The sequence below is a fragment of the Pieris napi genome, chromosome 3, assembly GCF_905475465.1.
Source record: "Pieris napi chromosome 3, ilPieNapi1.2, whole genome shotgun sequence".
Taxonomy (NCBI): Eukaryota; Metazoa; Arthropoda; class Insecta; order Lepidoptera; family Pieridae; genus Pieris; species Pieris napi.
Genome location: NC_062236.1, coordinates 589,543 through 614,060, shown reverse-complemented (window position 1 = coordinate 614,060; position 24,518 = coordinate 589,543). Strand labels below are relative to the sequence as shown.

The window sequence follows — 24,518 nt, the reverse complement described above, 5'->3', positions numbered from 1 at the left end:
ATTTCATTACATTTATACATTCTACCGTCGGCTGGCTGTACATAAAATAAAAATGTAAAACCAGTGGCGCCAGCCAGTAAAAGGTTGTACCTTTTTAGGTCTCAGATTTCTAAATCTGCTTTATAATAATTTGTCAATCCAATATAATTTTGGGTCTAAGGCGAGCCGGTTTCCTCGCGATGTTTTCCTTCACCGTTCGAGCGAATGTTAAATGCGCATTAGAGCACAGCGGGGGATCGAACCTACGCCCTCAGGTATGAAAGTCTCACGCTGAAGCCACTAGGCCAACACTGTTCCTATCCTATCAGCTGTACATAGCAGATATTAAATTAAACTCACAAAGTCGACAGCGCTAGTAGAAACAAGACAATACTTGGAAAGTTTAGCTATTTCTTTACATATGGACCAGAGAAGGAGAGGCTGAGCATTAATTATGGTATTAATGTAACAAATATAATTATTGGGGTAGACATTAAAACCTTAGACATAAAGGGTTACACACATTGTGTGGTGATGTTGTGTAAAAATTCAAATTGCGTGAAATGGCTATGGATATGTGATGTATCTGTCACCGTAAAATTGTAAACACCGTTAGATTGTAATATATCTCGCGAGATTGTAAACTGTCGAAAGATTGTGAACCTCAACGAACTGCTTACAATTTAAGGTATTATTATTCGGTAGTTATATGAAATTGTTGGGAAGTAAAATTAATCTGTAATTGACCAAAGAAGTTTGAATGATAACTAAGTTAGTGTAGTACAATCTACCGAATAATAATACGTTAAATTGTAAGCAGTACGCTGAGGTTCACAATCTTTCGACAGTTAATAATCTCGCCAGATATATTACAATCTAACGGTGTTTACAATTTTACGTTAACATATCCAAGCGTTGTCAAGTACCTCTATAGCTGTTTAGCTATTAACAAAAAAACATTACATAAAGAAAGTATTATGTTAATTCCTTGTTGTTAGGTTACGTATTTTCTAAGCTAGCCTCTCAGCATTGTAAGCTAATTAATAATTTTCTCATGTTTTAAATTATAAACTACATTAAATTGTCTCTTTGAGAATTTTAAAATGAAATAGATTTGATTATGTTTCTAGACTCATGTTCTCTGTGACGTAATTTTGACTGAATACATTATAATTATTTGAATGTCCAAATTTTTGCTAATTATCATATTCTAGGCATTAATTTTTATAATTACATCAAAAAATGAGTTTTCAATAATCATTTAACACAATCATTTATGTGAACTTTTTCTTTTTCATGTGTCCTTTTTTATTATTGTCCAGTTCACTGTTTACATGTTTTGATTGCTTTGCTTTGTCCTAAATAACTGCAAAAATATGCACTTCTTGCGCTTAATATATCTAATTTAATTTTTCTTCTCACAGTAATAGCCTAGAAGAGATCGCTCGAAAGCGATAAGGCCGCCTGTTATATTCATTGTCATTGTCAATTGTATTATATTTTTGTACATGTAACGAAGTGTTAATAAATAAATATAATGTTATACATACTTGAATACGTATTTTTGGAAGGTTCGCTTTGGTACGCTCTTTTTTTGAAGGACTCTAGGTCGAATGAGTACACCCTAGTCCCTAAGGTATGTCTTATTTATGCTTTCAAAAGACTTTCGAATCTGAGTAGCTACATCATGTATGCAGAAACATGGGACATGGTGATCGAAAACGTCAAAATATGGTTTAACCGCTTTCTAAATCTGATTAGGCTCCAGCTGATTGATTAGTGTCACTAATGAGACGACGGGGATACATCGCCCATCGCGGGGTCGTGACTTGATAACATTTGTTAAGCAACTAGCCGCGTGCGGCGCAGTCGCGCGCGTGCGCAAACGACTCCCGCCCAACCAGGCAGAAACACACGCGCGCAGGAAAAAAATTAATACAGATTAAATAAATTTTTTAATGCGAGACTGATGTGTAGAATGTTTCTAAAGTGACAAATGGTGTGTGTTAAATCGTGATGTTGACAAAATGTGGCTTGCCGGGCTTTTGTTGTTGCTAAATGAGGTTGTTGCGTACAACAACAGTCTTCCTAGGTTCGGTGAATTGGTAAGTAGTAATTTAAAAAAATCGAAACTAGAATACTAATTTGGTTTTACTTTTTTATTTAATATAGATTTAAATAGATAAATCCAAGGAATGCTCAGAAAACAAACTGCTCTCACATATATTACCTTAAAATATACAATACCTAGTTTGGATGTATTTTCAAGATTACCTATTAATTCGTAAAGTAATTATGAATATATTGTTTATGCTAATCTGTTCCTACCGGTCTCTTTGCCTTTTCTGTTAATACTTGGTATTTATTTGCTTACGCCTTTTGCATATTTTGAAATTGCAATATCCAAATCCACAACCACTTATTAGAAGATCGTAATATACTGATTGGTAAACGTAAATCTTTATTAGTAACATTTAATAATATAGTATCGCTGGGTTATAATTATTTATAATTTATATAGTATTGCAATTATCAAGTTAAGGTAGGTGTTTAAATGTTTCGTCACAGGTTAAGATTAATATTATCTTTATATTCTTAGCATATATATACTAATAGGAACATAGATCGAGTCAAAAATATTATTTGTACATTTACTACATATTTTTCTGCGTCTGGAATGAAAAATATGACACCGCATTGCGTTGCAGTGCGTTGTAGTTATTCATTGAAGCTTTTTGAAGCCCGTAAAGTTAACATAAATCCCCTTACAGGTCTATGCATCCTGATTTCTGAGATTCTTAAATAGCTATAAAAAGCACTTTTAAAGCGCCAGAGACAAATATCCTTTCGCTTTGGTAATGCGAAATAAAAACCCTGCACGTTAAACTTTTTGGCAATCGGTGAATCCGCGAATGTTGTAAGCACCTGTTGAAGGTTACAGAAAGTTTTATTATGAAAGATTTATACTCAGACGTATTCATTCGACTCTAATTAATTCTTAAAGAATAAATCAGACTAATTGCAACAGTCTCTTTCCATCACGAGGTAAATTTAATTTGATAGCAAGAGACGAAAGAATACTTTAGTTAAAAAGGTACACGGTTAGTTTTCATGAATAGAATCATATGTATTTAAAATTTTAATACTGTTACTTGCGTACCCATGTTAAATAGAATGTGACTTTATATATATTTTAATTATGAGGAATGAAAAACATATAATTAATATCGAATTACTTTATTATTTCAAATATAGAGATGTTATCATTTAATTATCCATGGCGCCATAATGCGGGTATTCAGACAAGCCATATTTTGTTAAATTGGGCGGTTGTATATGGTATGTCAGTGTTTTTGCGTATACATTTCGCAAGTATAATTCCATTACAATTTAAAGAAAACCTGCTTTATCTTCTGATACATAATATATTTGGCAAGTTTATACTTATGTAAAGAAACATTTTTAACGAAATTTTAAATATATCCAATAATATGAAGTCCTCAAAACTAATAAAGCTTTTAGGCGTTACGTTAATTTTATAACGAAAGTTTTTCTTTCTTTATTACAAGTCTAAATTGTCTGATTGGAAACATAATATAACCTAAAGAAAATTCTATATTCTATTCTCCTGTTTGTCCAGAATATTATAAAGCATGAATAACAGAACTAAACGATAAAAATAGGACAAAGTCAAAGGGGTTTAGATAAGACCGTGTTTGAATGGCGAGACATTTTAATTTAAATGATTTATTGAAAGCCAGCCCAGGATAAACCTTTAGGAAACGGATATTGTAGTAATTTATGTTATAAAGGTGTTGTCGAAAATATTGAGAATTACCGAATCATTTAATTTTAGAAAGTATCTTGATGTTTGTTGGCTCCGATGACAATTCTTATATAATAGTTATTTACTAAATGATTTCTATTTATATATCACGTGTCTGCATCCTACTTACCTATACATCAAACGATATGAATAAATACGGATTACATTTCATAAATACTCATTTCTGCTGCGTTTATTTGCTTTTGTGATTCGAGCTATATATTCACAATAATGGACGAAAATAAAATATAATAGACGGAGGAATAAGCGTCTAAAATAAGTTCTTTTAAAATTGTTTAAAAAATCCTTTTGAGAGGGTAGCATATAATATAATCGAGAGATTTGAAGTGTAAAATTATAATTATATCGGCTTGTGCAAGATACGTGAATATCTGGACGATCCTTGACTGGCTCTTGCAACATTTGGTGCCCGAACTTTCCAAGAGGAAAACCGAATGTAATTACCATTATGTGCTACGTTTTTGAGATTTTGAAATATGCATTTTATGTATGTCGCGAAGTTGGCAATACGTGATGGGCTTAAAGATATCGCAAGCATTTAAGAATTCGTCAGTTAATAGCGACCTCATGTGACATTTCCTTTTAGTAAAGGGACTACAGCATAAGATCTGTGTTTTCAAGTATTAAACAATAATTTGACAGTTTAAACTATGTTTATAGTTTATATTTGTTAAACCATAAATCACAATCAAGATATCGTTACACTGAATTTATATATATATATATATAAATATATTCATTTAATTACTAAAGGTTGTTAGGCTAGTTCCTATTAATTACCACGTCTAATTTGCATTCCTCCTTCCATTCCTCGGAGGTCGCCCGTCTAGGTGCCGATGATTTAGGATTGTTTATATAGGTACGCAATCAATCTATCTCAGAAGTCTATTAACTAGTTTCCTAATTCCCCCTTAAAATATAAAGTGATCTGTGAAATGCTAAAACAACCCAAAACTTGATAGAATATTTTTTAATTTTAAAATTTATTTTACTTTTTTAATGAATATAATTAACGCTTCTTTTGACATCGATTTAAATATCATTAAATACATTTAGTTGTCAAAGATAAGTCAGCGAGAACTTTAAGAGTCTAATATAACCTAACCTTCGTTGCTTTACCAACCAGTTTGCATGTGAAAGAAATCATTTCTTCCTTCACTAGAAGTAGCTTCTAGAACTATAAAGGGAGTGTATTTATTCGTATAAAATTCGGCGGTTGTTAATAACTGTCAAGTACAAAAGCTGGTGCTCCACTTACGACCCATTGCGTCACATTAAGTCAATGCCTGAAACCTGTTTAAGGGACCGATTAACATTTTACAGTTCGAGGGGTTTGGCGATTTCGTCACTTGTTGAAAAATAATATATTGTGCGGAAATACCTACATCGTAAGGTGTTATCAAAAAATAAGACATTTATTATTTAGGTTTAAGTGATGTTTATTGGTGATATATGATTCGACAGTTTAGCTGTTAGCTGTGTTCATTACTACAATTCACCTAATACTATTACTATTAATGTGACTACAAAATACCACTCGACTCGACGTCGTACATCCGTTGTTCCATAACTGAGCGTTTCCTTAAGGCAGTTTTTGTCGCGCACCACTGTGTAGAATCAGCTGAAGTATTCCGAATCTTAAAAGGTCGGCATCGCACTTGTGAGTCTTCTAGTAATGTGAGTGTCCATGTGCGGCGTGTATCACTTAACAATAGAGCCTCCGGCCCGTTTGCCTCCTATTACATTAAAAAAAAAACATAATTAATTCGATAAAACTAAATGGAATACAAAAACAATTATATTGCTGTCTTTTGTTATAGTGCTGTTTGTTTGTTACTCGTAATATTTAAGGCAAATAGATTATAGGCATACAAATATTTCTGTATAAAAGAATTTTGAAGTAGTAACAGAAATAAGGAATCTACCTATATATGGAAAATTTAAAAAACCCTTCCGTGAGCCTTCTACTTCTTCGTAGTGAAGTTGTTGACTTGCTGCCTCCACACCTCTCTATCCTCAGCTTGTCTCAGTGCATTAGAGATGTAATGACCCATAATTGACCTTATTAGGTCACACCAACGGGTATGATCGACCCTGATTTCTTCCGCCATCACTCCTCCCTACCATTACCAGGTTGTCGGGACTTAGATACGGTTCTCTCCTTGCAATATGGCCAAAGTATTCGTGAACTTTTGGAACTATACGTGCTTGTCACAATAAAAATTCTATATTCTCGTTCTATTAACAATGTATCAGTGTGCCGAGCGTTGCCAAGCTTTTATCAATTAAAAACTAAATGAAATTGAACAAAAATCCACGTGCAGTTAACTAAATAAATTATCGTTAAATACGAATACTCAACGAAAATATCGTAAAGTACTAAGTGCCTCTTCTTCGCTTCTTTAGAATGATTTTCATTTCATTTTATTATATATTCAGGAAATATTTAAGTTATTTAACAGGCCTATGAACTATTTAGAACGTTTAATAAAATACAAGCTGACTTTGTAACCCACTTGGTTCAGTTAAATTTACCTACTAAACCCGATAAACGATTTATAACACGGTTATTGCACACCGTGCAGTCGTGATTCAATCTTAACTCTTATTATAGGTATCGTTTCCGTTAAAACCTGTAATTATCGTTTTAATTTAACTCACCAAACATATCTCTATGATCGTTTAAAATAACCTAATTTTATTCATACAAAGAAAAACTATCTGCGATTTAGTCTGTGCTTCTTTTAAGAAATATATGTATGTGAATTGGGATCTCCTGTGTATAATGAAAGACAATTTTATTTCAAGTTATAGCTACACTTATACATATTATAAAAGAAAACATTTGGACACTATACAAAGCTAAAACATATTCCATTGAGAAACCAAATAAATTAACAGAAAACATAAGTCAATTAAATACAATAGATTAAAAAAAAAACTGAAATTCAACATTAAACAAACGACAACTAATTGTTACTACTCCTAAATAAAGTCATAGTCTTGTCCACATCTTTACCTAATCATTCATCTTTTTACCTAAATATACTATTGTGTATAATAAAGATACGGTTGGTATTTCGGATTCTACGCCCGATGATGCTGGTATTATACTGCGATGGGCAGCTGCTCTATAGTAATGGTGTTAAGAGGTCATCAGACAGTTGACTTTGCTGATCAACCGTCGTCGTTCAGTACGAAATACGGAAGATGTCTTAAATAGTGTACCAATATGACAAAGCCGGATATTTACAATAGGTAGTAAAAGGTAGTATGCGTAGTGCGTTTGTCGTAAATCGTATGTCGTTTAATTTTATAACACTCCATTCAACACCATCTCGTAACTCCTTTTGTTGCTTAAGACAATTACATACACTTAAATATTAAGTTAAAAAAAGATGGCGCTAATTCCTTTTTGTTTGCAAGTAGTTGAATAGCCTTCTCTGTCTGAACTATGTCGACGATTTTGGGTCTTACGTTAATACTATTAAAGTTTTTGACAGCTCGAAAGAAAATAAAATTCTACACAATTTTGGATAGTTTACTACTTGGTATTCCTGCTATAGTTCTAAAACGTCCACGATGCGCTAGTCAATCTCTCCATAAACCAATATATTTCTTTTAGAAGTAAAATTAGTTGTTTAAGTGGACAAGTTAAATATTTTCCGAGCCAATTCGACTTAAGGCCCTTGAAGAAAAGAACGTACCAATTCATAGGCCGGCAACACATTTGCGAGCCCTCCGGTAATGTGTGTGTCCACGGGCGACGGTATCAGTTAACATCAGATGGGCCTCCTGCCCGTTCACCTCCTACTACATTAAAAAAAGCTACATCTAATATCACAGTCCTTGCCAAAACTCTTTAATAAGTATTCCCAAATTTTCATAGGAATTTGAGACAATTAACGTCACGTGTAATGTTGCTATTTCACCACTTGACCCTCACACTGAACAATGTTACAACGTCCTGACGAATTAATAATTATTGATGCAGGAACTGTTTAGTAATGAGGTGGGGCAACATTATTAATTACTTAAGATATCATGTGGAACATGGTGTAATGGTTGCAGCTCCTTACAAACGTTGTGTAAAAAAAACAAGGCTATTAAAAAAGAGTGGCGGAGAGTTTATTGCCAGTTCTTCTCTTCCGTTCTACGCCCTTGATTTGAGAACTGGCACTAAATGTAAAGTTAGAAGCATTTCATATGCATTTCTTTTTTTTGACGTTCATAAGTGTACATTGTGTTACCTATATGATTAAATGATTTTGACTTTGACATAATTATACAGTTCGTTTCTCAGTATTGGTAAAATTTTCATAGTGAATAAGTCAATGAAATGAAATAAAGAACAGCGTTGCCTTTCTTGGTCAATGGTCTAAAATCTAAATAGATAACACCTTTATAAATGGGATGTTAAATGAGAATTGTTTGTCATAGAGATTAAGCGTCTGTTTTTTATAAGTTGTCTAAATGTTTGGCATTTATTTTTATATTTAGGTCGCTATATTTTTTTGCTTAATTTGAATTCGTATAGAAATAGTCACGTACAATTAAAGCTATTTTAATTACACAAAGCTAAGAGATTTTATCAACAATTTGCGACTAATTTGAAAGTGTAAAAAATTCTTTAATCCACTGTCGAAATAACATATTATTTACACACGAAATGCAAGGTTGTTTAGTAACATATAATGTTAGACGAATACCTGATAGTGTAATTCACTGTTATTAACAAATTGTAATATGTATATTATACGGTCAAAACTGGCTTCTAAGTGCACTGGTCAAGGCTACATAAATGCTGTATTACTCGTAATTCTTTACAATATTTACTTGTATTTGTCACTGCAATATTGCAATATGATATTGTCTAAATAATATATATATTCAAAGGGGGAACGCTGCCAGTATCATCGGAACCTTGCCTAAAGGGACTCATTTTAATAATATTTTTTAGTTTATGTTAAGGTTAGTTATTTATTTCAATATATAATGTATAGAATTTTATTTATTATATGTCATGTTAATATTTTTATGTATACTAACATAATACATAAAAATTATAAGAGATGCAACAGACAACATCGCTATCGCTAACAAGTGATCACTTCCCGGCAACCCTAGTGAGGGAGAATACTAAAAAAAGAAATATTATGGGTAAAGTACATTACGAAATCTTATAAAAAAAATTATAGAACCTTAATCTAAAATAATACAAAAAAATATTATTAAAACAAAGCTCACGGATTCATTAGTTGCGATGCAACACAAAATAAAAGAAAATACAAGCATTACAAAAGTCACGATTAAGCAGGATAGGATATGTTTAAGAAATGTTTATGCAGAATAGTTTTAAAAGATGTTAGGGAGGTAGCCGATCGTATAGATTCAGACAACTAAATGGCGGAGATACTAAACGAACTGCCTAAGAAGGATGAGCTGTGAGATGGAATTTCCAATAATTATTTTGATTAAAATCTCACACGGGGATTCTCTTACGCTCTATAGATGTTATTTTGCGTCCGAAACCACACGTTATTAACACAATTTAGCTACAAGTTCGCTGCAATCATCGCTCTGTTGGTTAGACTATATTGTTTCAAGATCATTAAGTGTTGGTATATTGACTAGGCGTGTCCTTCAACCCTGAGGTCGTGCGTTCGAATGCTGTTCCCCAATGAATATGTGCAATACTTTCTCGAAAATGTCATGGAAACCGGCACGTCTTAGATCTTATGGTGTGTATCAAACAGCTGGTCGCCCACCTGAGACTGACTGACATTTTACACAAAACGCTGCTACAGGTATTTTGTTACTACAGATAACATTTTGGCAGACACATAAACAGTATTTTGCCACAGCCTTGCGACATATGCGATCGCCGTATACTTAAATGGAAATGACCTTTATTTTATTGTTTCTCGATGCATGTTTACGTTATTAATTGTTACATCAAAATTGAATCGACGCTTATATTTCATATGATGAAATTATGTGTCTACTAGCTTTCGCTTGCTTTCGTGTAATTTGGCAAGATTCATTTGTGACGTCTTGTATTAAGGTATATTTACATAACACTATTATGAATTATATTTAATTTTTTTTCAAGATTCAAATTTTTATTGTGGAAACCCTACAAAAAACAATTTGGTATTTTATACGCCCACATATAGAGAATTTAACGTCGCCGGCTTCGTTTTTAATATGTAATAATACCGTATATTATATATTGCGAACGAACTATAGACATATTGTTAGAATAATTACCATACCAATTCTTGAAAGGCTGACAACGCACTTGCGAGCCTTATGGAAATGTGAGTGTCTATGGTATCACCTACATCAGGTGAGCCTTCTGTTCTATAAAAAAAAACTTCTGAATTGCATATAACATTCAACATACGTCAATTGTAAATAATGTTTTCCTTTCGCGAATATATACTATGTTTAGGTTCCTCATTACTTAGAAAAAATTGTGTTTTTGTCTATTACAAGGTTACTAACTTATGACCTCAATGTAAGTCGTCCCTGTATTTAAGTCTTTTTAAAGTCACTTTTAAAACTTTTAAAAACCAAAACGATTTGGAGTCATAACTTTATTTCAAATAGGTAGCCAAGTACATTTATGAATATCAACAGAAAAGATGTTAAATTGATTCTAAATTTACATTTACCACCACTTCGCAAATCAAGGGCGTAGAGCGGGCAAGAAGAACTGGCAAGAAACTCTCCGCCACTCTTTTAATCACCAAGTTTTGAGCTATACAAATTGTTTGAACTAGAGCAAATCAACCCCAAGTATTAGATTCATTTAAATAATTGTCAAGTAAAGTCAAGTCAAGAGAAGAAGAGACGAGCGCTGACATATTTAAAACCACTGATTTATTCTAGTAGAAGATGTAATAATATAAATTTCGCATTAAAAAGCTCAGCCTCAATTGGAACTACGCTTCCCTGCTTCTACGTCGTATAGGCTATAGAAAATTAACCTTTAAACAAAATAAAATATTGTCCTTTCAGACATCCTAAATTCATAAATGTCGGCTATTACTGGGAGACTAGACTTTATGAATTAATTGTGCGTGACCCATCGTAAAGTAATTGGCGACGTATCGTCTGATACATCGTCTCTGATGAAACACTAACGGGGATATTAACATAACGTGTTCTTTGGCGAATTCCGTGGATAATTGATGTCAAAAGTCATGTATATTTTACTCACGTCTTAAAAGAATGGGTCGATGCGGATTAAGATATTTTAAAACATATAAAACGGTTCGGTATCTTTGTACCTAGTTACTCAGACTCAGATATCTTTTACTTCGTACCTCTCCTACCAGAGCTAAAAATTGGAACATTCCATTGTGCCACAGACGAGAGATTGAGTGTGAGAGAGAGAGAGAGAGAGAGAGAGGATATCTGTTCTCGTCGCCACGGGACACTTGAAGGAAAGGACCTATCCCCGGACAAATTCGACTTAAGTTGCTTCGAAGCGAGCGTATCAATTCTTAAAACGGCATCGAACTCGAGAGCCATTGAGAGTGTCCATGGTCTTACACTTATCATTAGGTGGGGCATATTGTTGGTTTGTTAAATTTTTTGGAACAATTATCACATTATAGTAATCCTGGTGTAGAGTTCTATTTCGATAGTAATCTCGTAAATTGATTGTCGAATACCCTAAAACCAAGCCCAACTGCAATCTAATTTTGGCGAATATTCCATGTACAATTATAAAAATTATTCTTGTTGTGACATTTTATGTAGGTGACTATGTACAGAAAAGCACGAAGCGGATTAAACGGTACATTTTTTAACCGGTTATTATATAACTGACACTTGTCTATTTCGTAATTTCACCGATTTAACGAGTTTATCGCCATTCTTGGACTCCGCGATGTGACAAGTTGGATTAGACTTATAATTATTTGATATAGATAGTTGAGTGATATGAACTTAAATACTCATAGACATATACCCAAGGATTTCAGTCAGTCTGAAGACTACGAAATTGTTTGATACAGTACGCCGTAATGAAAGGAAATTAAGATGTTATTCATTCATCTAAAAACCTATATAATCATGAATTTATTTATAAGTAATCTTATAGCTACATATATACATATTATAAAATAAAACACTTTCACAATATACAAAGCCAAAACAGACTACATTGTAAAACATACGTAACAGAAAATATAAGTAAAATAAGTACATAATAAACAATAAAACTTTACATTAACCAAACTATAACTTTAAATTTTAAAGAAAAAAGAAATTGTTATTACTGTTAAGTAAATTCAGTCTTCTTAAAATATTACCTCACACCCTCTTAAGGTGGAAAATGTCTACATAAATGCATTTCGTAGATAATTTTAAAGTACAAAAGCGTATTTGTGACAAGCGTTTGACTGCGTAAGTGATTGTATAAAAATATGCAAAATCTCCTAGACAGCATGTCGAAACAACAATTAAGTCTGTCATCGGCAAACTCGGAAATAAATGCATTGTGTGTATTTACATCATCATCAGCATCATCTACGTGTCTAAAAATAAATAATTTAGAAAGCTTATCTAACGATGGTATTGGTAAACTTCCGTTTTTAACATCGATGGGAACCGGGTTACATTTAATCGCTTGTTAGGCATTGGAGATCCGTGAATGTGTAGTTTACAATAACGCAGTTAAAACGTGTACGCCATAAAGATTGTTTAATAACTGCACAAAAAATCGATCGCGATCGTTGCGGAAACTATTGACAACAGCCTTGCGATTCTGTAACTCACTTTTCGAACTACAAGATCCCTCCTTATCAGAATGCCAAATCATAAAATGACTGCTCCACAACTGATTTGATCGCGACCGCCGCTGAAAAAACCGCTGTGCGAGTTCGAAAAGTGAGTTACAGAATGGCAAGGCAGAGCAAAGTTATGTGCAACATTTTAATGTTAAATTTTAGACGGTAAAACGATGCGAGCCAATTAATGTGGATGGCCCCGCAGAGCACAGCGTTTATTAATAAACCAAAAAGCAAGACAAACATTTGTTGATGATTTTTATAACATCAACCAAACGGGACAGCCATAAAAGGCCGCTGCAGTCTCTGGACAAGCATGGTAGTGGGACCTTCGCTCGACTTTAACAAAATAAAATAATTCTAGGCTCTAGTTTCTTGGGAATACCTAAACTGGGAGCTTCTACAACTCGTTAATTCCCATAAGGAAATACCTAGTGAAGCGAATGTCAAAAGTGACAGAAAACTTGCCATAATAAAATTCTTTGTATACATTTCATTCGAATTAAAAACATATAAGGAAATTTGGACATTAGTAGTTAATACCTATTGCTTTTAACTACTAAATGTTACAATTCGAATGACAATTTAGAATTAAAAAAATACCATGTCTGGTACCGGTAAACTTCGTATATCAGAATAGGCTTTAAACTTTGTACGGAACATTAATAATAAATTGATTGGCAGGCGTTTGATTGATGAGAGCCTCATTCAAAGATTACTGATCTAACGAGTTGTATGGGCGGTGTCTTTTAATGAAATTATATCTATAACTTATCATTCTTCTAATCAAATATAATGATATTTACTTTAATAAGTAAAAAGTAATTCTTTTTCCAATGGAATTGTTATGTATTTTACTTTAAAAAAGCTGACAGTTCAGAGTTTCATTATTGGTGAAACAATAATTGGTACAGAAAGTTAGTATATTTATTACAATCTATTTTAAAACATTAATTACAGAAAAGAGCGTCCCAATTCTATTAAAGCCGGCAACTCTTTGGCCGGCAAACTTGCGAGCCTTCTGGCAATGTGGGGTGTCCATGGGCGGCGGTATTACGTCAGATGAGCCTCCTTCCCGTTTGTCTCCTATTACATAATATTTATTTAATATCCGTTACTGAATTATTATGAAAATATATCGTATATATTGTATATCTTATGTATTTAATTGTTTTTTTTTCGACATTATCCCATTAGCTTAGTACTGTAAAGATAGTGTATATATTTTTGGGAATAAATATATATTTATTTTAGTTATAGTACCTGTATTGGCTGGATCATCCAATGTTAATACCAGCGCCCTTGGATACAATATCAGAAATGCGTTGCCGGCCATTTAATTATGATTTTAATTATAATTATTCCTTAAGCTGTCTGGATGATGTCCTTAATAAGCGATAAGGCCACTTGTTGTTCTTATAAATCTAATTTTACTTCAGTATTTACGAATCAAAGTCTTAATAATAACAATAACCTTTTATCTCAGATACTTTTCCACTTAAAGATATTTATATTTCACTCTTACATCAGCTCATTCTTTTTAAATATCTGTATGCCCTTTTATGGCAAATGCCGTTATTCCAGTCTGCAGTGCTCCTCTCTCTGGCAAGTACCACCTGCTGTTTCCTTAATCAAATTAATAATAAAATTATTATCATTATTTTCGTAGTATTGTTTCACTTGCGAGAAAGATACAATAGTGATTACCTAACAAAACATTACTAGCAATATCGCGGCCTAAACTATAATACTATCAATACATGTAATTAATTTAAATATACCTAAGTACGCATTTAACTGCTTAATGATATATGTCAAAAAGAGACGGATATTACAAAACACTCATTAAGAGGCGTATGGCGAAGATGAAATTAAAAATTATAATTAACATTACCTAAAAGGCTAACGGGGTTACGAATACAATTTTGATTGTAATGTCATAGTATACTGACTTGTAGTTAAACCAATATGTTTGAATTTGCTAAAGGATTGGATTTATTTCTATAAGAACTCTGTCGCAGGGTCGATGTTAATTTGTTACATTTGGATGCATTTGTATAGAGATTTTCCTTCAATCCCATTCCATTTTGTATTTTGTTATTATGCTATAATAAAAAATAAAAATAGCCTTTATTCGAGTACTAAATATTAAGGATGACATTTGTCCATGTCATTTTGTTTAACATTACAACGACGGAGTGAATTTGAAATTCATCCACTTGTCTCTCATCCTCGTCACCATTTTCCAACGCTAGCCCGTTATACCTTTTATTCCAGCTTTCTGGCTGACCTTTCTTTTCTTCCCACAGGGTATTTTTGATCTACCTGTCAGCACAAACGCAAAGTACTAAAACAACAATAGAGGATACTGTAAATTAATGTTCTGTAATCTTACAATACAATGTCTAAGTAATAATTAAACTTACTTTCTTTACTGTTGGTTAATAAACTGTGTACAACGTAGCTTTCTCGTATGGTTTGTATGCGTGGAGTGCGCGGGCGCAGCGTTGCGTGCTCTGCGGTCGCAGGGCGCTGTGATCTAACATGACAAGTGGGTCAAAGTCACTGTCCACCATTTACATGTAACATGAGTTTCCACGTCTTGGTCCTTTTAAAGATTTTCGCAAGTAATAATACTAGATTTAACAATGTTAACCAAAGTTAAAAAAATACTTTAATTTATTTTAACTTCTGAGAGCTTTTAGTGCAGACGTTTATTTTATATTCCCGTTATGAATTTTATGAATAAAAATATGCGTCTCCGAGTGTCGTGAATAATGATCAATATGGTTATTAAAGACTAGAGGCCTGCCCTGCGATTCTGTAACTCACTTTTCGAACTCACACAGCGGTTTTACTTCGCATCGGCGGTCGCTCTCAAATCTAATAAACAATGAAATACAAGCTCCCACCTTTTCAGAATGCCAAATCATAAAATGACTGCTTCACGACTGATTTCAGAGCGACCGCTGATGCGAAAACCGCTGTGGTAGTTCGAAAAGTGAGTTACAGAATCGCAGGGCTGTCCGCGTGTATGGACATATTAAACAAATATATAATATATATGTTTCCCGGGGATAATGATGAAGGATTCTTTGCAGATTGGTCCAGTTGTGTTTAAGTTTATTCGTTACGAACATATTTTTTTTTACCTCGTATTAGTAGATTCTCTTATGATTATCAATCATATTATAAAAAAACAATAATAAAACTGTTTAAGTAGTATTTTTTAAGTTTGTCTAGGATCAGGATATAACCGACGATTCTAGGCGATTCGCTGGAAATCGAAATCCCTTTAATGCAAATAGCGAGTGTGTACATGTGACTGTCCCACATATATTTAATATATTTTATAAGCATTTGTATTTTAAGTTACTAAAAAAACTTATAAATTGAACTTATAAATCAAGTACGTTGTCTGAAGTTCATAAATTATTACTATTATTATTAAACTACATCTCTTAACTGACAGGGACTATATTTAATTTATTTTTATAAGCAATACGCTTTATTTAACTTTAAACATAGACTAACAAAGACCAAAAATCACAGACAAATGTCACAGATGCAAAATTATTAACAAACATCCGAATAGGAAAAATAGTTTCATATGTCCAACATTAATACTTTGGGGTTTTAGGTTCTTCTTTCATTTATAACTAAATAAAACAAGCAATATAAATGCATTGTACTATTTTAAGTGTCTATGAGCTATTTGGTCATCGTTACAGCGCGAGTGGGTCAAGTGGCCAAGTGAGACATTCAGAGCGCCATTATGGTCTTCCTGACAAAATTATAAGTGTTTGTCTTAGACTTCTCGAATACCAATGAGCATTGTATAACAAAGCACTTGTTTGAATAAATGACGATGATAAAATGCTGCCTAAATAATATTTAGACAAAATATTGTTTATGTACAAAAATATACACGAGTAATAGTAATAATTTATTTGCAAGACTATGGTACTAAAATGTTATGGTGGTACAATCTAAAGTTAGCATATTCTGTCACACGTAAATGACAATTTGTCTTAAAAGGTAGAATAGAAGTTAATTCTTATATGTATTATTTTATCACTACATCATGACATTATTAATATATATTATTACATTATTAAATTAATATTAATTATAATGTTTCACTCGAATAATCATTAATAGAATACTATTTTTTCAAAACTAGTACATTAAGTCGATTTTTAAAAAGTAAGCTCAGCGGTGGGATTTCTATTTTTTTGATCTAGTTTAAATAAACCATCGTTTCTCAGGCGCGGGGTCGAGTTTGTTTTAAGGGGGGGTTGCAGTCTGTTGAAAAATAATAATTACAAACTACATATAGGTACAAAAGATTCGTTTATTCAGCGCGCTATGTACATGTTATTATAATTTTAGTGACGGGGTCCCAAGACTGGTTCACTTAACTTTTTGGATTTTTGGGTCGAGACATAAAAATGGTTGACAAACGATGGCATATTATACTATACAACTAGGAAATTGGGAAACTTAAACAAATTTTTTATTATATTTATAATAATTATAATTATTATAATTTCTATAAGTATAACATTGGGGCATTTTCACAACAAAATAATAATTCTTTATTATTTATTAAAAGAGTGATATGGGGAAAAAATAACATTATGTTTAAAATTGTAACTTAAATATCTGTATATCTTAATTTATTGCATATCTCTTTTCAACATAGTACGACTACATTGAGGTACTCGTGTTGATAATAACAATAAAATATATAAAATTATTCAACTACAGGGCCTCCACTACCCTTCACGTAAATCCAATGTGCGTCGCCAGCGAGCTATATCAGTAACAACACCTTTCCCCTGTGAGGAGTCCCTCCACTGGGGTCGTAGCAAGCAAGTGCCCACCAGCGTACACAAGCTGCGGCCAGGGGACATCGATGTGGTGGCAGCTATTGGAGACTCTCTGGTTGCTGGCAGCGGAGCCTTGGAGGAGTTCGCACTTGGAGCTGTAGTGGAATATCGTGGTGTATCCTGGTGCGCCGGTAAGTTCCTGTAGAATAGTAGAAGAAATAGAATTTGACTACCACAATTAAACTTATTATTATTATTTATAGCCTTATATTAGAATACAAAATATATACATCATAGTTATTGTTTTTCTTTATGTACGATAACCGATTCTGTGTGTCTACGGGCAAAGGCCTCCCCCATTGTCCTCCATTTTTCCTTATTATACACCAATTTCGTCCAGGTTCTTCCAGCCATTTCCATGATTTCATCGGCCCACCTTTTAAATTGCCTACCTCTGTTTCTTTTATGGCCACTTGGTTGCCATAGTGTTACAATTTTTCTATGGTATGTCCAGCCCATTTCCATTTTAGTTATTTTGTTTTATATCTAGCGTCAGCAAACCCCGTTTTATCCCATATGCTACTTATTTTGTCAATTCTTCTTTTCTTTATAATACTTCTTTCCATGGCTCTCTGGGTTACGCTTAATCTTTCACATTGTGCTTTGGTAAGTGCCCAGGTTTGGCAGCCGTATGTGAGAATTGGTAGGATGCATGTGTTGAAAAGTTTTCTCTTGATGTGCATGCTTGTTTGACTATTTTTCATAACTTCTTTAAATGCATTTCTAATTCTTCTATCTATTTTCATTAGTTATCGAATCATGGTTGGATATTAGTTGACCTAAATAAAAAATTAATTTTTTTTTAAATCTATTGTGTTCTCATCTATTTTTATTACTTCGTCATTCCTACCATTGGTCATGGTCATAAATAATAATAATAATTATATAATGAAATATCATAGCATTATTTGATAGCAGTACACGATAATGTCTTCTTTCAGGCGGAGATAGCACGTGGCGTGAGTTCCTAACATTACCAAATATCTTAAAGGAGTACAACCCTAACCTTCGTGGCTACTCTTCCGGCACCGGCGAGTGGTTGGCCAAGAACTCAAGACTCAACGTTGCTTTTCCCGTCGCTTCAGACCAAGATGCATATAAACAGGCTAAGGTAAAATTTATTAAAAAAAATGATTTACAAAATACTTTATATAGCATAAAATATATTCCGATGGAAAATATACGTATGGCGCTACATCCTTTTAGGTCTGAGCCTCATATAGCTTTATCTGCTCCGTGATCATTAACCGGAATCAACCTTCTGTACCTGACAAACTTACTAGGCCAACACTGCTCTTTCTGATGGAAAAATGTCATCTAATATTTATGTTTTGCATATTTTGCACTTCTTTTTAAAAAACGCGCATATATGTTGCTATTTTTACGTTTATCAGCGCCTTGTACCTTCGTTTGTAAATGTTTCTGGTATTTTTTTATGTCGGCGCAAAAAAAATTAAACAAAGGACCTTCAGTAACTTAATCACAGTTACTACCAAGAGCTTCTTGATACATCAGACCATACTGTTGTTACATCACCGACCACAGACTTGTGAAAATGGTAAAATTAAAGAAAGCAATCTCTTATAATTTTAACTATAAACGTTGATTAAACGTCATTAAATGAATTAAATCGAGTGATGTTAGCATAATTACGGTGTTTTGTATTCAAACCGACATACGTAAGTTCTTAAGTGGCCAAATTGAAAAGTTAATAGAGCATGTGTTAGTGGTCCCGCGGTCACGATGATATTTAAGAAATCTATTAGTAGGTTTGAAATGCAAGGAAATACTTAAAATATATAAATTATTGTATAAGTCTAAAACAGAATAATAACATGAACCACAGATACGGGTCTTTTGTCTTTTGTAAAGCGTTACACAGATTCAAACTGAAGACAAGCCCGACCGACTGGGACGAAAGAACCGACCAAACGGTGGTTCATTTACTGTCCGACTCTCGAAAGAGCCAGGTGTGATCTGGAGCTCTAAACTGGCATATGGGTACCCCGAGATGGGCTATACGATATGATGTTTGAGCACAGATCGCAGCTGGAAAAATTCTGCAATAAAATTGTCAAATATGTCAGTAAGAGTAATAGCTGAAGAGGTAATGCGGGTCCAGCCGGCCAGCGGGCAAGCAAATAAAAGTCCCTTTTTAGGAAAAGGGAGATTTGACACTCCCCTGCTGCAGCTTCTCGGCCACAGATCTGCCTGATCGCGTGACTGAAGGGATGTAGAGTTCCTATAAATAAAAAAAGAACCACAGATGCTTTATAGGTAGGGCATTTTTGAAAGTCTCACCATCTTTTTTGGTTGAGGTATAACACCAAATAATTAGGTATATCATAAAATCGACTTCAGCTTTCGAGATCGCTTTCAGCAAACAAATAGTTAATTTCATAACAAAGCGTTGTAGCCTAATTATGCAAAAACTCATTGTATCGCGCAGCCCGTACATACAGCGACCAATATTTAAGCCTTAACTTGTTTAAGCTATCGCGGAATATGCTAGAGAATTATTAAGAGAGTAGTAGCTTTTCAGTAGTTTAGGAGATATAGCCAAAAACGTGTTTTACATAAGCGTGTGGTTAAGCCCTTGAACCAATATTAAGAGAACGTGACACGATATTCTGTCAAATATAGCATACATCAAGGTGATCCTGGGATGTGCAAAGTTTTCACAATATCGAGCTTACCGCGAGCTTGCGAAATAGTTTAAAGTTTCTCTTTTATAACAACTTTGTCGACGGGAAATAAATTATTTGATATTTGTTTGAAAATTTTACAATATAGCTTGTGTGTTGATATATATAAATGGGTCTCGTCTGTTGTTTTTAAATGTTGTATGTATTTTAACATTTGTGGCGCCATCTGTTACTCGTATAACACAAGCAGCGTAATTACATATAAATACAAAAAAAAATTATAACTTCGATCCTTTAGCTTTTCCCAGATATCAAATAAATTCCCGTAAATATTGTCTATGTATTTATTTATTTTGAAAACCTTACAGTTTACTATTATACAAAGAATTTTCAAATCGAAATGCCAATTAGAAGCTTTACAGATCTAAAAATGAAGCCTGTGTTCTAAAGCGGCTTGATTAAGTGACATTAAATGTCTGATTTAAGGATATCTTTTATGAAAGAGTTGCGAGGGGAATTAAATATGTCTAGAGTTGAAAAAAAATGTCGTTGTATAGTGCAGGTAGCCGATTAAATAATTAATATTCAGTATAGTTATGGAATGTATGAGGAACTGAGAACAGTGGGGTATTGCTAGTCTTTGTCAGATGAGTATTAAAAGTTAAAAGAAAAAGGAACACGATACCCGATAATCCCAGCAATAAAATTTTGCTTTGATTTTTTTAAAATTTATTTCACGTTTCTCATTCCAGATACTTGTAGCGAGAATGCGCTCGTCGCCCGATATAGACGTATCGCGCGACTGGAAGATGATCACCGTGTTTATCGGTGCCAACGATCTGTGTTCAGCATCCTGTCTCTCACCAGTTTCCTGGTCACCGACGGCTCACGCCAGGAAACTTGCTAGAGCCCTCGACTACTTCCAAGAGCATTTGCCGCGGACCATAGTTAATTTAATTCCAGTTTTGGGTAAGGCAACATTCTATATTTGGGTTGCTACAGTAGTTGGTAGTCTATAGTGCCCCACCGTGTTTTGTAAATTAAGCATTGATTTAATCGCAATCAAGCGTTTGATTTACACAATGTGTTTGATTCGGAATCCCGGATCCTAGATTCAATTCCGAATATTGTATGTGTGTAATATCGTAGCTCCTAAACAAATGGACGGTGCTTTTTGATAGAAACCTGCCGTGATCGTGATGATTATTTTGTACAATCTTCTGAAGATCTAGTCTGGTTTCACTGTCTCCAGCTCTGGTAAGCTGCGGAAGAAATCTTACACATATAGACAATCTATTTATTTTATTTTGGAACACCCGTAGGTATATGATTCTCCAAGCTAATGTGCTGATCGAACTCGAACGCTTTGGAGACTTACTGGAAATTTTAGTTTAATATTCTTATGTTTTCTTCGTTCTAGATGTATCTGTATCAGTCCGCGTACAGCGACCGCTAATGTGTCGGCTGATGCATCCGCTCTTCTGTCGCTGCTTCCACCGCGGAGGTGGAGAGCTACTTGACCTCGTGAAACAGGCAAGACGTTATCAAGCAGCTGAAATGGCTCTAGTAAGTTTCTAATTTAAAATATACGTATTGTTTAAAACTACAGAAAACAAAAGAAAAAGAAAAAACAGAAAATATGGTTTTATAGTGTTAATTTTTATAAATATTTTTTAAAGATATTTTTTTTATTAACCTAATTAACCTATTGATATTGTCTTTGTAAATGCCTCTGTCCGAATAAGTTTAAATAATAATATATAATATTTATAATATGTAAAAACACACTGTACAATATTGCTAAATGACTTAAGTGTATGGTAATGTGTGTAATGTTTCGATTTCAATTATAAAAAAACGGCATAAACTACGGTTCACATTGTATATTATTAAAATTTGTCCTAACATTAGATATGATAATATCCGCCATGGCAATCAACTACTACGCCATGGCTATAGTTAATCACCTACCTAGAAGTTAGATCGCTGCCGTGTTATGCTTTCAAGGGGTGATTGCATTTCTAAAAGCAAGGTGCCTTAATAGCGTGGGCGAGTATTTAGACCATAAGTTTTGACAACAATTGTAAATAACATAAGGTCGCCATAGACGGACCGCATAATGCAGTCGACTACGACTGCTTGGAGCAGTTGTGTTCGACCGCAAAATAATACAAATGCGAGCTCATTTACAAGATGGATTTCGATGAAGAAACACTGCTTCTTGTACTACTATTATGCAAGCGTCGGCGAAGAAGACACCGTAGTATGTGGGTGCGTCCAATTCTACAATTAAGAGAACAGCATGGAACAGCTGAGAGAAGACACTAAAAAGTTTTTCAACTACTTTAAAATGTCCTTGGTTTTATTTGATGAATTAGTTAGTATTTTAAGCCAACGGACTTTATTGCGTGCCTATTTTTATATGGCTTGTTATTATTTTTATAATTAATCAATCTGAAGGTACCACTTTCTTTGCAAATAAACGATTTATTATTTTATACATTCGTTGGTAGATACAGAAGTACTCGTTAGCTAATCATGTAAACTGTAATTCAATCTTGAATAACCCTTTTCAGATCGAGAGTGGAAGGTATGACACTCGCGACGACTTCACAGTAGTTATACAACCTTTCATGCGTCTATTCAATGCACCGATGCCTCCTACTGAGCCCCTGCCTCAAGTCATACACCAGTCATACATCACTCACGACTGTTTTCACTTCTCCCAGAAGGGGCATGCCCTTGGTGAGATCTATTTCTTATGTTTTCTTGTGTTAGTTTTTAAAGAATGGTGAACAAGAAATAATGCCTATGTATTTCGTCCGCTTTTATTTCATAGACAATTTACGAGTTATTGTAAAAGTAGACACATGTAATTATAAATATCTATCAGAAGTATTTTGACTGATAAAGTTGTGTGTGTAATTTTCTGTTAAAATCAGTGATTTCCAAGCTGTTTTGTGCCATGCTCCAACGTAACCTTTCTAAAATTCTTATAATTGTATATAAATAATCGAATTTTTCGCTTAAGAAACTAAAATGATAGGTTTTAGGAAGAAATTACTAGAGAATCCTAACGAAACAGTAAGTAAATTTTCAAAACATAAAATGAAAAAGTGTAATTTAAATTCAATAAATTTTTGTGCCCCCCGTAGGGCGTGGGCCCCACGTTGGGAAACATTGGTTAATGGTCGTAAACATTGTTTTAAATTAAAGTAAGTATATCTGCAAGGCCATAAATCCATTTGGACTATCTTCCCGTCTCTACCATCTGTAGTACCATTATCTTGCCATGTTATAATTGAGTTTGTGTACTTTCAGCTGCCAACCTACTCTGGAATAATCTGCTAGAGCCTGTGGGAAATAAGTCGGATAACGCTCCTCCCGTGTTAATGAACTCTTTTCGATGTCCCTCCCGACAGACACCTTACATCTTTACCAACAAGAATTCTCAGATGTTTTATCAAACAGGAAGACAGGATACGTGATATTAATTTATTCAAATGTAGGATTTCACAGGAGTATCTAATAATAGCTAGCTATTTATAAAACCTGTGCTCTTAGTTTTTAAGAAGTTTTTAGATTTATAATATCGAATCTAAAAGAAGAATATAACTCGGAACTGTTTATTTATTCTTAAACTTAGCTTTAAGCAAGCAAGCATTAAGCTAACGCATGTAATGAGTCTTAGGGGACTTCAAGAGACAAGCATCACTACATTAAAGGCCAGTAGCGCACTTGCAAGCCTCCTGTGTGCAGGTGTTGCAGGTATCCATGAGGGGTGTCTGATCAATCAAATCAAATCAAATCAAAATACGTTTATTCAATTTAGATGCTTCTTAGAGCATGCTTATGAATGTCAACAACGTTTACAAAATTCACGAAAGAGCAAGACTACGCCATCCGTTCGCAAAACTACCAGGAGGCCTTGTTCTGAGAAGAACGGGCAAGAAACTCAGCAAGTTTTGCCCTCCCTTTACATTACAATTATTCAAAGGAAAATGTCATAAACCACAACGTCATTAAAGTTACATAAGTAAAAAAAAATAAAAATCTGTTCTGTGATTTACCACATTCACCATTACACACATATTCATACATAATTAGAACTATTGCCAAGCATTTTTATCTTCCAGGTAGTCATTGACCGTGTAGTAACCTTTACACATTAAGGTTTTTTTGATATGTGTTTTGAATCTGTTTAAAGGCAGTTCCAATATTTCACTAGGAATCATGTTATAGCAGCGTATACTTAGGCCCATAAATGAAGTATTTATTTTCTGCAACCTGTAAGACGGCTGGAAAAGTTTTCCCTTATTTCTTGTATTCCTATTGTGAATGTCGCTGTTCTTTA

At 33.7% G+C, this 24,518-nt stretch overlaps 1 protein-coding gene across 1 annotated transcript; it reads left to right on the top strand.

The window, feature by feature from the left end:
- Nucleotides 1-1,829: 1,829 nt before the first annotated feature.
- On the top strand, nucleotides 1,830-23,949 carry LOC125063191 (phospholipase B1, membrane-associated-like). The gene is made up of 7 exons (XM_047669489.1): nucleotides 1,830-2,084; nucleotides 17,398-17,650; nucleotides 18,461-18,630; nucleotides 20,917-21,133; nucleotides 21,585-21,730; nucleotides 22,741-22,909; nucleotides 23,486-23,949. Exons 1-7 carry the CDS (start codon nucleotides 2,007-2,009, stop codon nucleotides 23,650-23,652), a joined length of 1,200 nt encoding a protein of 399 aa, XP_047525445.1. The 5' UTR covers nucleotides 1,830-2,006; the 3' UTR covers nucleotides 23,653-23,949.
- Nucleotides 23,950-24,518: the final 569 nt, after the last annotated feature.

What these genes read in the sequence shown, in the direction of transcription:
- LOC125063191 (XM_047669489.1), top strand. Translation starts at nt 2,007, where the DNA reads ATGTGGCTTGCCGGGCTTTTGTTGTTGCTAAATGAGGTTGTTGCGTAC. An exon ending in ATGCATATAAACAGGCTAAG is followed by an intron (nt 18,631 to 20,916) that starts GTAAAATTTATT and finishes TTCTCATTCCAG; the next exon opens with ATACTTGTAGCGAGAATGCG. An exon ending in AAGCAGCTGAAATGGCTCTA is followed by an intron (nt 21,731 to 22,740) that starts GTAAGTTTCTAA and finishes AACCCTTTTCAG; the next exon opens with ATCGAGAGTGGAAGGTATGA.